Source organism: Lupinus angustifolius, chromosome LG12 (genome assembly GCF_001865875.1).
Source record: "Lupinus angustifolius cultivar Tanjil chromosome LG12, LupAngTanjil_v1.0, whole genome shotgun sequence".
In the NCBI taxonomy this organism is placed as follows: Eukaryota; Viridiplantae; Streptophyta; class Magnoliopsida; order Fabales; family Fabaceae; genus Lupinus; species Lupinus angustifolius.
Genome location: NC_032020.1, coordinates 14738930 through 14755633, shown reverse-complemented (window position 1 = coordinate 14755633; position 16704 = coordinate 14738930). Strand labels below are relative to the sequence as shown.

At 34.2% G+C, this 16704-nt stretch overlaps 3 protein-coding genes across 3 annotated transcripts; 2 read left to right on the top strand and 1 right to left on the bottom strand.

The window, feature by feature from the left end:
- On the bottom strand, positions 5009-5662 carry LOC109361918. The gene has a single exon (XM_019607442.1). It carries the CDS (start codon positions 5660-5662, stop codon positions 5009-5011), a length of 654 nt encoding a protein of 217 aa, XP_019462987.1.
- Positions 7052-10152, top strand: LOC109361756 (probable protein S-acyltransferase 5). The gene is made up of 5 exons (XM_019607296.1): positions 7052-7190; positions 7416-7598; positions 8330-8626; positions 9165-9398; positions 9556-10152. Exons 1-5 carry the CDS (start codon positions 7092-7094, stop codon positions 9964-9966), a joined length of 1224 nt encoding a protein of 407 aa, XP_019462841.1. The 5' UTR covers positions 7052-7091; the 3' UTR covers positions 9967-10152.
- LOC109361916 lies at positions 12207-13037 on the top strand. Its single transcript, XM_019607441.1, has 2 exons — positions 12207-12588; positions 12679-13037. Exons 1-2 carry the CDS (start codon positions 12207-12209, stop codon positions 13035-13037), a joined length of 741 nt encoding a protein of 246 aa, XP_019462986.1.

Below are 16704 nucleotides of genomic sequence, written 5' to 3'. Positions count from 1 at the left end.
AGATTTGGCATGAAAGACAGTAAACCAGGGGATACCCCTATAGCTAAGGGAGACAAGTTTAGTCTCGAACAATGCCCCAACAATGATCTTGAAAGATACGAGATGCAAAAGATTTCTTATATATCTGCAGTAGGAAGTCTAATGTATGCTCAAGTTTGCACATGTCCCGACATAGCATTTGTTGTGGGAATTTTGGGCATATATTTGAGTAATCTTGGAATGCATCATTGGAAGACAGTCAAACATGTTATGCATTACTTGAGGAGAACAAATGAGTACATGCTCACTTATCGAAGGTCTGAGAATTTAGAGAACACTGGGTACTCTGACTCCGATTTTGCTGGATGTGTAGACAGTAGATACTCCATCTCTAGATATGTGCTTGTATTGGCTGGAGGTGCTATCTCTTGGAAGTCTGCGAAACAGACGCTTCTAGCTCCTTCAACCATGGCTGCGGAGATCACGGCTTGTTTGGAAACATCAGACCATGATATATGGTTGCAGAATTTTGTCACTGGCTTATGTGTGGTCGATGGTATTGAAAGACCATTGAGGATTTATTGTGACAACAAGTCTGCGGTTCTTTACTCCAATAACAATAGGAATTCTGCAAAGTCAAAATTCATTGACATAAAGTTTCTAGTTGTTAAAGAAAGTCTTCAAAATGGACAAGTTTCCATAGAACATATAAGAACAAATTTTATGTTAGCTGATCCACTGACTAAGGGTTTTGTACCTAAAGTCTTTCATGAGCATGTTTCTCATATGGGTGTTGTTCCTTAGGGTACCTTAGTTCAGTGGGAGTCTATATGTTTTATGTTTTGCTTTGAATATTATATGCAGTTTTTATGCATAATAAAGTTGATGGTTTATTGTTTCATTTTGAAATTGTGCATTATAACTATTATGTTGCAATTAAAGACTTTGGATTGATCTCAATAAAGAATAAAGAAGGATCAGTTGGAAATAGACATGTTTGAGATCACATTGCATGAAATTTCCATGTCACTCATCCATATTTGATCTATGTCATTGAGTATATTAATATGGTGATCATCGTGGTCGAGTCACACTTAAATGTGATGAAAGTCGCGGCGGTTCCATAATTGATATATCAGATGAATCAGATTGTATTAAGGAGAAGTCTAAACGTAAATAGCATATGGATGCGCTCCTAAAGAACCTATGATATAATTGTATCAGGAAGATATGAAGTCCAAGTGGGAGATTGTTAGAAATTTATAATTTCTAATTAAGGTGATCATCATATATTTGATACATTGATATCAGATATTTATTTTCAGGATTACATAATAAGTGATCTAATTGCTGACACCCCTTAGATTTCTAAAAGCTGATAATGGATATAGGCTTAATGAGTGGATATTCATCAGGTTAATCCATAGGGGATAATGGGAACCATATAAGTTAACGCATGAAGAAGGTTATGGTCCCCAATACACCAAATCAAATTCAGTTTTCTCATCTCCCTATTAGAGTGAAAACGCAAGTCCCAAGAGGAATCAGAGATTTGGTTGAGGAAGGTCATCATACCACAAAACCTCTTTCAGAAACATCAAAGGAGTACATTGAGGAACATAGATTCAGGTATGATACTACACTCTTTGTTTCATATATGGTGTAGAATCATGATATTCAATATCCTAAGATTGATATTTCACCAATCATAAGAAATTCTCCACACTTGCAAAATGAATCGTAATTTTATCAACCATATTTAACTATAATTTATAATCTGATGAAGGGTACTCGTATAAACAATATATAGTTCTTGCAAAAAATTGTTTTTACTGAATCACTAAACGTATTTTATGCTACTCGTTACTTGTTTTACTTGAAAATAATTTTCGTTCAAATGATGCAGAGTAAAACATTTATTAATTAACCATATTATAAAAAACTAATTTATATTCTTTAATTATTTACTTAATATACTATTATTTTATTAACAAACCCTTTGATTTCCCCTTTATTTGTTTTTTAATTATTAGAGTAAATTACACTAATGTTTTTTGAGTTTTAGTGAAATCACATTTTTTTTAGTTTTTTTACCTAAACAAACCACGGTAATTTATATATGTACATTATATTCACTTTAGTAGTTAGTTTGTTCTAAATGTATAATGTTTAAGGCTAGATATACAATCTAAAAACTCAATGATTGATATAAAAATTGAATAAAATATCCCATAAATTTTCATATATTTTTACAATTAATTCATTACCATAAGTTGATTACAATGTCAATGAAGAATTTTATAAAATGATAAATAAGAATGTTTAATAAGATAGAATAATACATTAAGAAATGAATATAATTGTTTTATCCTAATTTCCAATGTTATTAATACATAGCGGTCATCAAACCGGTTAGCGTACTGGTATAGTGGTATAATGATTCAACCAATGACTTACTAGTTAAACTGCATACCAACGAAATTAGATTTACATGTACAATATATTAATATTAATGTTGAAAAATCAATAAAAACTCAATATATTTTTTTTATTAAAAAATAAATTTTAAATAAAAACTGATCGTTATAATCGGTACGGGTAAATTGAAAATCGACGATATAATTGGTTTTGACCGACTTTAACCGGTTTTGACTAGTATGATTGCATGACTGGTATGAAATGGTTTTAAAAACACTGCTAATTTCAAATATGTAATGAAAAATACTAAGAGAAATTGTAGTATTAAAAAGTGAACAAAAATCTATAAGGGAAAATTAAGAATGACTATTAAGTTTAAAGAAATAATGATATATTTGAAAAATACATATTTATCTTGAGTTTATAAAACAATTAAGAAATATGTAATAAAATAAAAATATGAATATTTTTAGAATAATATATAATATCGAAATAAATCTCTTTTATTAGTACAAATGTACGTAGAGCAAAAGCCTAGCATCAACTAGATGTTGGTTTAGTGTGGTGTGAAATTTCGCTAGATTATTTTTTTTATCAGCAATAACAATTTATAACCAAAAAGAGAGTATTAGGAAAACAAGTGGTATTCATATCCACAACTAGAAAGAGAACAAGAAAAACAACTCAATGGGTTAAAGACCCAAACCGAGAAAGGAATAGAAAAAGAAGGAAATCTTGCTAATATCAAGGTCCATGACTGAAGATGAATAGAAAACATTACCTCCTCCAAGTTCAAAGAAGTCTTCTCAAAGATGATTTTGTTTCTAGCTACCCATATGCACCACATACAAACAAACCAAATAGACATCCAAAGATGATGATGCCTCTTGTCCAACCGCAAGAAATTCCAATGAGAATTGAAGTGGCACTTCACACCAATCGGGAACACAGAACAAAAACCAAACCACCCATATACTTTTTGCCAAACTCTATAAGACCAAGAGCAAGAAAAAAACAAGTGATCGACAGACTCGTCCTCCACACCGCAAAAGATACACCTAATTGGATCATGCTCCCCCAACACTCCACGACTAGCCAGGTTCAAAAGGGTAGGCACTCCATCCTTGGAGACCCTCCATGCTAGGCATCTCAATTTAGAAGGAACATTACATAGCCATAACCTTTTGAAAAGGATGTTATCAGGACTTGTTACCTCATTAAGGAGAACCAAATAAGCATTTTGAACCGAGTAAGTACTATATTTAGCATGAATCCAAAGCCACCCATCCTCAGCATCTGTGACCGGTTTCACATCCTTCAGGCAATTGAGCAAATCCTTTTCGTCATGTTTTTCCCAGTCAAACAACCTCATCCTCCAAATTAAAGACCAAAGCCAAGAACCATCCCTCCATTCTCCAAAGGAGCTAATGCAAGCATCCTTGTCAAGAGCAATCTGGAACAACCTCTGGAACCTGTTAAAAAGGCAAACCTCACCAACCCACAAATCTCTCCAAAACACAATAGACTCACCGTCTCCAATTCTCCTACGCACACTCTCTGAGAACCACCCATTGTGAACCCCGAAAAGCCTATTTCCCAGACACCCTAAATCCCTCCACCAGGAAGAGCCTCTCTTAAAACACTCAGGATTAGAGAAACCACCCGACCCTCCCATCCTAGCAACATATTTAGAACGAAGAACTCTCACCCAAAGAGCATCACTCTAAAAAAGAAGACGCCACCTCCATTTACCCAACAAAGACAAATTAAACAGACTCAAGTTTTTAACACCAAGACCCCCTTCCCTTTTAGACCTACAAACCTTACTCCAACTCATCCAATGAACACCTCTTCTATCCTCCCCTCGACCCCAAAGAAACCTTCTCTGAATTTTCTCCAACTCAAGGATAACATGAACACCTCTTCTACCTCCCCCCGATCCCAAAGAAACCTTCTCTGAATTTTCTCCAACTCAAGGATAACAACAACTAGAGCTTTAAAAAAAGAAAAGAAATAGATAGAGGGAGTTAAGAACCGACTTGATGAGAGTGACACGACCACCAAAGGAGATAAGATTGTGTTGCCAAGAAGAGAGCCTTTTTTTAAAGGATTCAATGACAAGAGACCACACAACAATCCTCCTAGGGTTGGCACCAACTGGAATTCCTAAGAATTTGAAAGGAACAGAACCAACACAACAAAACAGCTTATGAACCGCCATCTGAACAAAGTCTTCATCAGAGTTAATACCAATAAATTGACTTTTATGAAAATTAATCTGCAACTCAGAGGCCAGCTCAAAACATTTCAGGATGCTTTTAAGGACCATGATATTATCAGCAGACTTAGCACCAATAAGCAAAGTATCATCAGCATACTGCAGATGCGAAATAAGGACCTTGTCTTTACCCACCTCATAACCTTTGAATAACCTTTTAGCCACCGCAGATCTCATAATCCCAGCAAGACCCTCAACAACAATAAGGAAAAGGAAAGGGGCAATTGGGTCACCTTGTCTCAGACCCCTGACCATATTGAACTCCCTAGTAGGACTCCCATTAACCAGGATAGACACTGGGTTAGATTGAAGGCAACTCTTAATCCAATTCCTCTACTTAACACATAAACCCATCCTTTCCATCATATATAGAAAACTCCAGTTAACTGAATCATAAGCTTTTTCAAAATCCACCTTAAAGATGAAACACTCCTCATCCTTATTCTTCCTAGCCTGGTCAATTATCTCATTAGCAATAACCACTCCATCCATAATATATCGACCTTTTAGAAAAGCAGTCTGACATTCAGAAATATAAGGAATAATTTTCTTAATACGAACCGCGAGGAGTTTAAAAATGATCTTCTCGATGCAGCCAACAAGAGGTATCAGTCTAAAGTCACCAAGTCCTTGCGGGCACCCATTCTTAGGAACCAACACAGTGAAAGAGGCATTGCTCCCTTTAACAAGGTCACCATTCCGATAAAAATCATCAACCATAGCAAAAATATCAGCTTTCACCACCTCCCAGACCCTTTTAATAAAGGAAAAGTTAAAACCATCAGGACCAGGACTTTTATCACCCTCACAGCTCCAAACAGCTTCTTTGATCTCAACTTCCTCAAACTCGGCAGTTAGGAAAGAATTATCCTCATCCGAAATATTAACAAAATCAATCCCATCTAGGGATGGCCTATTCCAATGAAAATCCTCAAATCTAGCTTTGAAAAAAGAAACAAATGTATTCTTTGACCCTAGGCGGATCATCAATACTCCCCCTCAATAAACAAACCAGGAATTCTATTACTTCGTCTCCTCCGGTTGACTAGCCATTTCTCAAGCAATAAATTAATTAATTAATTTGTTATACTCGAATAATTAGAGTGTGGTACTTCTATCCTTCTTATAAAGTATTATTTATAAGTTTTTTTTATAATCATTTGTATCTTTTATCTAATATTTTTTACGGATTATTATTTTTATATTATTATTACCAATATTAGGTTCCAGAAATAAATAAATTTATTATTATCGTTGCACAGATTTTGTTTTTTAATTAATAAATAAATTTTAAAAAGTAAAAGGTTTATGTATGTGGAGAAAAAGGAATGTTTATGATACTAAAATCTACACCTTAAAAGTTTTCTATATTTTCATTAACATGAAAATTTATTTAACAAATTCAAATATGTTAAATATTCCAAAATATACTAACTTTTTTAATAAACAATAATAGTAAAATTGAGGTATATTGATATTAGTGTGGATACCAACCAAATAAATTCTTGTAGTTTAAAAATATCATCACTTAGTTCTTTCCGAAACTAATGTGTGTCACTGTAGATCTTCTAAGGACCTACATTTATATAACATGGTGGGTGTAATATTTATTTCATTAGCTTTTTCTTTAGAGGACCATGTTTACTTATTTATTTTTAATCGGAAGTTAACTTTAATTCGAATATTCCAAAAAGACAATTCAAGTGATATAACTTTGACATCTTAAAAGTGAACATCTAATTATTCAAACTCCTTAATTTGACTCTCTCCTCCAAAAAGAGAATAAAATGCCTGCATTGAAAAAACTTTTAACTAAAATTGAAAGACACTGTTTTAATTTTTTATTCTCTCGGAATATTCCTTTAACTATAACAATTATATTATTAAAAATAATTTTAATTCAATAGCTGAAAAAACAATGCCTTGAAACAATTAATAGGTGAGTGTAAAAAGTTCTACAGAAATATTCATTAATATTAAACTATAGTATTTTTATTTTAATAACTGAAAAGTAAATTAAAAAAAGTAACAATTAGTCAAAGTATACAAATCTCATTTATTACCTACGCCATGTGTATAAATGTGCGTATGGTATAATAGTACTATAGTGCTAGGCTCTCAATTTTTTTTTTATACTACTAAAGATATTCATTCACATTTTTAGATAAATAATTAATTCATTTTGAGATTTGTGATTGCTCTTTTTAATAAGTGTCATTTATATGCTTGAGAAATTAATTAATTTATTGCTTGAGAAATGGCTAGTCATTTTGACATAATTATTTTATTTTTATACGAGAAATATCTTATTTCAATTTTCAAGTTATCATAAAACATTTTCAATTTAGTAGTAAGTTTTTCTCTTTCTGTCTTCATTCTACTATTACGACTATCGTTCTCATATTCAGTTCATGCAATGCCGCCGTCTCCGCCACCGAACCATGACTCTGCCGGAGATACCGATGCTCCTTCTCCTCCCCTCGTCAGAGCTTACCGCGTCTGGAAAGGCAATAATGTAAGCCTTACAACACTAACTTTATCATAGTTATATACATTTGTAATAACCATTGATAAATATTATAAGGCTTTAATCAAAATTTGATTTTCGTCTTGAATTTTATTATTACTACTACTTATATAAGGACTAAAATAAAGATTGTAATTCATCCTTAATTATGCTGTAGGAACTAGATGTTTATGTATTGTTGTTCTGAATTTTTGGTGGTGCAAAATTTTGCAGGTGTTTTTACTTCAAGGGAGGCTTATATTTGGACCTGATGCAAAATCTATATTGTTATCAATATTTCTCATTATTGCACCTGTTGTTGTTTTCTGCGTTTTTGTTGCCAGAAAACTGATACATGACTTTCCTCATCATTATGGATGGTCAATCATGATCGTAGTTATTGTTCATACACTCTTCGTAAGTTATTCTCATCATATTTTTTCTATCCTCTATTTCTGAATTGACATATATTGAAGTATATCATTGCCTCAATTTGGGAAGAGCTAGAATTTTTTGGTTCAGAAGATTATAGAAAAAAAATATTATTTTATTTATGGGTCAATTTAAATAATCTACATTTTTTTTAAAAACAACTTGCTTTTATAAAAAATGAAGTACCATGTCTACTACATTGTGGAATCCACCAATGCAGTGTTTGCAAATTGCAATTATCTTGGTGTGTCATAAATTATCATGGTTTTTACAATTATTATGGCTTTTCTATCTGCCTTAACTGCAAATGTTTGGGGTACTGTACCATTGATGATGAATTTAAGAAGTTTTCCTTTAACCCCTTACTATCAGCATGTTGCAACATTACTTGTCTAATTACTAATGTTATATAGCTAGATATTCTGAGATCATACAGGTTGCATATTTTGCTCTCTATAACTATAAATATAATATTATAGATTTAGTATCTGGGTTCTGCTAACATCCCAACATGTTTCCATAAACTTGTAAAGAATCTTATGATTTAAAAACATGCTACACCAATGCTGATCTGAGACTAAGAGTTTGGTTGTGATTTAAAAGTGAGAAGGAATGGGAGGATGCATGGATTACATTTTCATTAGTTTCTGAGATATTTTGCAGCACTATGTTTCTCACTCACCATTGTAGTCTCAAGTCTTGCAATATAATCCCAGGTTCTGATCATCCTTGTACTGACCTCAGGAAGAGATCCAGGCATAATGCCTCGTAATACTCACCCGCCGGAGCCAGACGATAATGATGTATTTGCCGCTATCAACAATGATCGATGTCAATGGCCGCGTTTTCCACTGACAAAGAATGTAATTGTCAATGGTATATCAGTGAAAATCAAATATTGTGATACTTGCATGCTGTATAGACCACCCCGTTGTTCTCACTGTTCAACATGTAATAACTGCGTGGAGAAATTTGATCATCACTGCCCATGGGTGGGTCAGTGTATTGGATTGGTAATGGTTATTCCTTCATGTTGCTTATGATTTGCCATCTTTCTCTCAATAATTGATTATACGATATAATCTTCTTGGCCTTGTAAACTACCCACAAGCATTTGAACATAGTAAATCTATAAGTAGAACATAAAACTACTTGGAACAGAATGCTCAAGCAACATAAATCGATAAAGACGGAGGGATAACAGTGACACTTGAAATCATAGGTTTACTTTCCTATACAGATATCTGAATAAGTTTCTGCCTGCCTAATGAAATTCATAGTATTATTTAGTATGCTGACCATAATTTTGAATACATATTTCTATCCTTCGCCAATAAAAAAAATAATGGATGTTTTCTTGCATGTATATTGATGTTTTCTTGCATGTATATTGATATTTTCTGATTTTACAACCAGTATTACTTACAACAGCACATGCATAGGAACAAATAACAATTAGTAAACTGTTATATTTCTTGTAATATGAATATGATTGTCAAGTTGCTAAATAACCTTTTTTGGGCATCTTTGCTTGAATGTACATGGCTGCAGCGAAATTACCGATACTACTACACATTTCTGGTATCTTCAACTCTTCTCTGCTTATATATTCATGCCTTTTGCTGGGTCTACATTACGAAAATCATGGGCTCTGAGGAGATATCAATTTGGAGAGCAATGATCAAAACCCCTGCTTCAATTGTACTAATAATCTACACTTTTGTTTCTGTCTGGTTTGTTGGTGGCCTCACTGTTTTTCACACGTATCTCATCAGCAGAAACAAGGTATGAATGCGATTCTGCTCATAATCCTTACGAACCTGAAATTTGTATACTAAATCAATGATATGGTAACGACGTAACATATAAACAATTGCACACATGTGAGCATTTCTAGTTTGGTTTTCTTACATGCTAATGAAAATTCCGTGTGTTTATGTAGTCTACTTATGAAAATTTTAGAAACCAGTATGAACAACAAGCAAACCCATATGACAGAGGGATGATTGAGAACTTCAAACAAATATTCTGCACTAGTATTCCTCCATCCAAGAACAAATTCAGATCTAAGATTCCAATTCCAAAGGAGCCATCAGATTTATCTGCAAGTAGGAATCTTCATCCCCTGATTAAGACAAGGAAAACCCGACAGGACCTGGAAATCGGAATGAAGCAAGTTTACAATGAGACCAACAAGGAGGAACACAGAAAGGATGGTGGATCGGCTAAGTCGCTAGATTTGCCCAGGGCTTTGCACACCGAAGGTAGTTATGCACAAGATACTCATATTGTTGTGCTCCCTCTTCAGGAAAGAACTGGCAGACAATTGGACATAAGTCATGATGTTAAATAGAACTGCAGGAAGTGACAGCAGTAGTTATGCAGTTAGAACTCAACTATAGTGGCTGCATAATGCATTGAAATCCATCTTATCAGGACAATTTCAGAGATGTAAATTAAAAGTTCAAAGGAGCAATGAGCATAAGAAAATGGTTTTTGTTAAAGTTGATTGGGAGTTCATTGAGTTGGGTTTCATGTGTACAGCACTACAGCCTAAGAAGCTAAATAGAAATTATAGAAAGTGATTATTGGAATCTGTACATCATACTTTTTATCTTATCTTTTGCTTTTCCTTTATTCTATTCATTTCACAATTTCATAGCTGGTTTGAGTTAATTGTGTTTTGTTAAATATAAAGCATTGTGCTCTTTAGTCTTCACTCATTTTGCTTATTTTAACTATCCCCAAAAAAACACATTCTCTTAAATGATTGAGCATATACCTGAAATTCAAACAATAATTTGTTGGTATACATACAAAAAATGGAAACTGAAACAGTACAGGCAGAAGATAATGTTTAAACATGCAACAAATTTCAGTGATCTTCTGATTTGTGTAGAATTCACAACATGATGAATGTAGCTGAGGCATAACAAATTGAAGATACAAAAAAAGCAATATTCGCAGAAAAGTAAAATAAAATCACCAGTTGCTGAAGTGTGCAACTATTGACTTGCTTTTTTCACAGAAAAAATGGAAAATATTGATGAACAAATAATTTAAATACATTGCACTGATATTGGAAAATGTTATAACTTTCAAGTTTTTGCCGAAAACGACAAAGTCATATAGCTATGAAGTATGAACAGTGTAAAAGTGTAAAACAATTATATTTGCTTCGTTCAACGTAATCATCACTTCAAGTTACAGAGCAGAATTTCTGTATTTTAGGTGAACCAAGGTGTGACAAATCCAACGACAATTCGGCAGTGAAATTCATCAATGAATGAATTCTCATCAAAATCCAAAAACACTATTAAATAGAAGTCGAAATATGGTACACACAACACAATTGTAGCAAAAGGGGACAAAATTCAGCTATCCAAACCGTATCTCAATTCCTGTTAAAAAAAACAAAAGATAACATTCTAATTAATACAAAATATTAAATAAAACACAATTTAGGATATATGATCTATAGCCTGCAAAACTGCATCAAATATGACAGGGTTGTTTTCAAATCCACCAACATGAAGAAGCCCATTAGAATCCAATCCCCAATGACTAGCGTAAAAATTGGCCCACCTAAAAATGTGAAAACAATGTCTTGGGCCCATATTTATATATTTATATATAGTTATATATATATTTGCACTCTTTCATGTTTTGGAAATAATGACAAAAAAAAGTAGGCAAATAATTTTTGCAAACAGATTTTTAGTTTTTTGTTATAATAAAAAGGGAAAATTATTAAAATGGTGAACCTTCGTAGAAAGTGATGGAGGATGAGTGAATTTTGTAATCTTCAAAGGTAATACAAGATTTAACACTTTTTCCTAAGAATGAGAAAATAAAGAGAAAATAGTTTAAAGGATTGATGTAGGATATATGAATTAGTGACATTTAGTGAATTAGTGAGTCCATTCCTTATTTTTTATAGTCGAACTTATGAGTAATACATAAATATATTGGAACGAATTAAATTCTCAAAATTGAGCTGTAAATCCTAGGCGCCAAAGATACTAATTAAGTGCAAATGATCCTGATGAAAACCATTGGCAAAGTTTCTTATATCTTAAACAATAAGCACGGCTTGTCTTTTTTCTTGGTTTTCTTGATAAACAAAAAGTGTAGTTCACTTTGGCAGAAATTCAGTGATCTTTGAAAATTATTGTATGAAAAAAGAAACATTGATTGGTTGGTAGGATTAGCATTTTGTTAATTCCTACTATAAAAGTTAGTTTTTATTGTTACTAACTTGTTTTTATAAATAGTATGCTCTCCCTTTGTAATTGATATCATCTCTAAACACTTAATACAAGATTTATATACATTGATTCATTCTTCTCTTTTGTAATTCATCTCATTCTTTCTTCTTGCACAATCATTTTGTTCTTCATTTCTCCAACAGACTGGTATTAGAGCACTCACAAGACCCAAAAAAGGGACTCATTTTATTCTTCTCTCTTCTCTTCATTCCTCCGACTCATCAACACCACTTCTTCTTCTATACCAACAAATGGGATCTAGCTCAAACTTTCAAACAAATCTTCCGATTCTTGATGGGAAAACTGGAATGGATGACACATCTAGATGAAAGCCATCTTGGGGTTCCAGGAAATAGTAGAGATAGTGGAAGATGGGTACTCTGACCTCACTGCAGAAGCAAATGAGCAACAAAGGCTTAGTTACAAGGAAAACAGAAGGAAAGACTGCAAGGCTATGTGCTTACTTCATCAATGCATTGATGAGGCACATTTTGAGAAGATTGCTGCAACAAAATCTTCTCAAGAAGCTTGGAGAATTATGGAAAAGTGCAATAAAGGTGCAGAACAGTTGAAGAAAGTTAAATTGCACACAATGAGAAGAAAATATGAATTAATGCAAATGGAACCTAGTGAAAAAGTGGCACAATTCTTCAATAGGATCATTAGTCACACCAATGCAATGAAAGCTTATGGTGAAATGATCTCTGGTCAAACAATAGTAGAGAAGATCTGAAAGACCTTAACTCCAAACTTTGATCATATTGTAGTAGCTATTGAAGAGTCCAAGAAAATTTAAGACTTAAAGGTTGAGGAACTCCAAGGCTCCCTCGAGGCTCATGAACAGAGGCTCATAGAAAGAGCAACAGAGAAACCAATTGAACAAGCTTTGCAAGCCCAAACTTCCAAGAAGGGAAGCTATTATGGCATGGGTGACACTAGAAACCGAGGTAGAGACCAAAGGGAAAGAAACTCAAGCAAAGATCAAGAAAGACTTGATTCTGGGCAATCCATGAACTTCACTAGAAGAGGAGGAAACAACAGTTGGAGAGAAGGGAAGAGGAAGATAGATAGGAAGAAGATCAAATGCTTCAACTGCAATAAAGTTGGACATTTTTCAAATGAATGTCAAACACCTTCAAGCCAAGCTGCTCTATAGGGCAGACATCATAGTGAGGCACACATGGTTAAAAAAAAGCTTGAAGATAAAGAATATGAAAGCCCTGTCCTGCTAATGATGATTACAAACCAGAAGGACATTGGTGAGGAAGTCTGATATATTGATTCAGGCTGCTCAAACCATATGACATACCACATAGATTGGCTTGTCAACTTCAATCCAAACAAGAGAAGTAAGGTTAGGTTTGCTGATAATAGGCTAATCCAGGTATAGGGTACATGAGATGTGATAATAAGAAGGAATGATGGAAAAAAGGCAATGATAATTGATGTGCATTTTGTGCCTAATATGAGGAATAACCTCATAAGTTTGGGACAATTAATTGAGAAAGGTTTCTCAATCAACATGCAGAGTGGATATCTAGAGGTTCTTGACTCTAGTGCAAGAAAAGTCATGAAATTTCCCCTAACTCAAAACAGAACTTTTCAGGTAACTCTCAATGTCTTAATGTTGAAATGCTATCTAATGACTTTTGGTTGAGGCATATGAGACTTGGTCATCTCAACTTCAAGGACCTGAGTCTAATCAAATCAAAGGAAACGGTCTTGGGCTTACCCTCAATTCAAATGCCAAAAAGAGTATGTGACTATTGCTTGATCAGCAAACAACCAAGATCAGTGTTCAACAATTACACTACACCAAGAGCCACTAATTTGCTTCATGTAGTATACTCTGATGTATGTGGTCCACTTGAGGTTCCATCATTAGGAGGAAGTAAGTACTTCATCACATTTGTGGATGAATTCAACAGGAAAATTTGGTTATACCTGATCAAAGCAAAGAGTGATGCATTAGTCACTTTCAAGTTCTTTAAGTGCATGGCTGAAAAAACAAGCTAAGAAATCACTCAGAATTCTAAGGACAAATGAAGGTGGAGAATTCACATCCAAAGAATTTGAGGATTTCTGCAAAGAGAATGGAATCATCCATGAAATAACTGCTCCATACACCCCTCAACACAATGGGATTGTTGAGAGAAGAAATAGAACTATCCTGAATATGGTGAGGAGCATGCTAAGGAGTAGAGACTTACCACAAGGTCTTTGGGATGAAGCTGCAACAACTACAACCTATGTTCTCAATCACTGTCCAACAAAGAGGATAGCACCAAATGTTCCTGGAGAACTTTGGATTGGGAGGAAGCCTTCAATCAAACACTTCAAGATCTTTGGGTCACTTTGCTACAAACACATACCTGAACAAAGAAGAAAAAAGCTAGATGACAAGAGTGAAGCTATGGTTTTTGTTGGCTATCATCCAAGTGGCTCCTACAAACTGTTTAATCCAAAGGCAAATCAGGTAATGTATAGCAGGGATGTGTATTTCATTGAGTCAAGTTCCTAGAAGAGGGGAATCAAATGAAAGAATATGTTGTTCAAATAATTTCCCTTGACTGGAGTGAACATGACCTTAGTGAGTCACAAGTTGAGATTGAAAATGAAGCTCACACTGAAATAGAAGATACTGAATCTCACACAGGAAGACCCACAAGAGCTAGACACCTACCTGCTAGATTGAGAGACTGCTTAATCTCACCTGATGACACCATCAATGATGAAGGAGAATTAGCTCAATTCACTGCTCTATTTGCTGATGTAGATCCAATCACAGTTGACGAGGCACTGAATAGCAAAGTATGGAAAGAGGCTATGCTAGAAGAACTTAAATCAATCAACAAAAATCAGACTTGGGACTTGGTGCAGCCACCAACTGATAAGAAACCTATTGTTGTAAAATGGGTTTTTAAGACAAAAGTGAATCATGATGGCACTACTGCAAAGTATAAAGCCAGATTGGTAGCAAAGGGCTTTATGCAAAAGGAAGGAGTTGATTTCTCAGAAGTTTTCGCACTAGTTGCAAGATTAGAAACAGTTAGACTAATTGTAGCACTAGCAAGCAAAAACCAGTGGGAAATGTGGCAATTGGATGTCAAATCCTCATTTCTCAATGGTCCACTACAAGAAAAGTTCTATGTTCATCAGCCCTCAGGGTTTTTTATAGAAGAAAGTGAAGACAAGGTGTACATACTGAGAAAAGCTTTATATGGCTTGAGACAAGCACCAAGGGCTTGGAACAAAAGAATTGATACATTCTTTCACAAAACAGGTTTCAAGAAGTGTGATGTAGAACATGGTGTATATGTTAAAACCATAAACAACCATGATATCCTACTCATATGTTTGTATGTGGATGATTTACTCATCACTAACAACAATCTAGAAGGAATTGAAGATGTCAAGCTGAGACTAAAATCCGAATTCGAAATGACTGATATGGGGAAGTTGTCATACTTTCTTGGCATACAATTTCAACAAGTGGATGATGGAGTCTTCATGCACCAAAATAAGTACATTCAAGATGTATTAAACAAGTTTCACATGCTGAATTGCAATTCTGCAGACACACCTGCATAAGTGAATCTGAAACTGGATAGGAGGGAACATGAACCAGAGGTAGATGGCACTCTATTCAGGCAAATGGTTGGTTGCCTTAGATTTATATGCAACACCAGGCCAGAGATTACTTACAGTGTTGCTTGGTAAGCAGGTTCATGAGTAGTCCTAGAAAGTCACACTTAATTGCAGTTAAACGAATACTAAGGTATTTGAAAGGCACAAGCAGTTTTAGAGTATTTCTCTCCAATCAATTACAAAAGGGTAATCTACAACTATTGGCATATTCTGATTCTGATTGGTGTGGAGATTTGCTGGAAAGGAAAAACACCATGGGATATGTATTCCTACTTGGTAACTCACCAATCTCATGGTGTTCCAAAAAGCAAGAAGTTGTGGCTCTATCGACGTGTGAAGCAGAGTATATATCAGCATGTCATGCGGCATGCCAAGCCTTGTGGCTAATTTCATTGCTTGATGAATGGAGCATTGGCTTCGAAGGAACAATAGAGCTGAGGGTAGACAACAAGTCTGCCATAAATCTTGCTAAAAATCCAGTGGCACATGGAAGAAGCAAGCACATTGAAAGGAAGTGTCACTTTCTAAGGGATCAAGTTGAAAAAGGGAAGATTGATTTGAAGCATTGCAAAACTGAGTTGCAAATTGCAGACATAATGACTAAATCTCTGAAAAGAGAGAGGTTTAGAGAGTTGAGAAAGTTGTTAAATGTTGTGTGCTTGTAATAGATATGAATTAAGGGAAAGTATTAACATTTTGTTAATTCCTACTATAAGCAGAAAGTTAGTTTTTATTGTTACTAACTTGTTTCTATAAATAGTATGCTCTCCCTTTGTAATTGATATCCTCTCTAAACACTTAATACAAGATTCATATACATTGATTCATTCTTCTCTTTTGTAAATCATCTCATTCTTTCTTCCTGCACAATCATTATGTTCTTCATTTCTCCAACAGGTAGGAGAGGCTCCACACACAGAGAAAAATGGAGAGAAGAGGGGAAACCAAGTTAAAATGGAAAGGATTGTTAGATGCATTATTATAAACTACAAAGAGAGGTGAGACCCATGTGTAGAGAAACTTCATGACACTTGTTTAATGGACTTTAAAGAATGTTACAGTCACAAAGTGCAACTTTATGTTGATGCTGTATTTAGAAAGTGCATTGAAACATGCAAGAATGGTCTTTTATTTTTATTTTCTAGCAAGGGACTGAATCTTTCAAAATATGATTT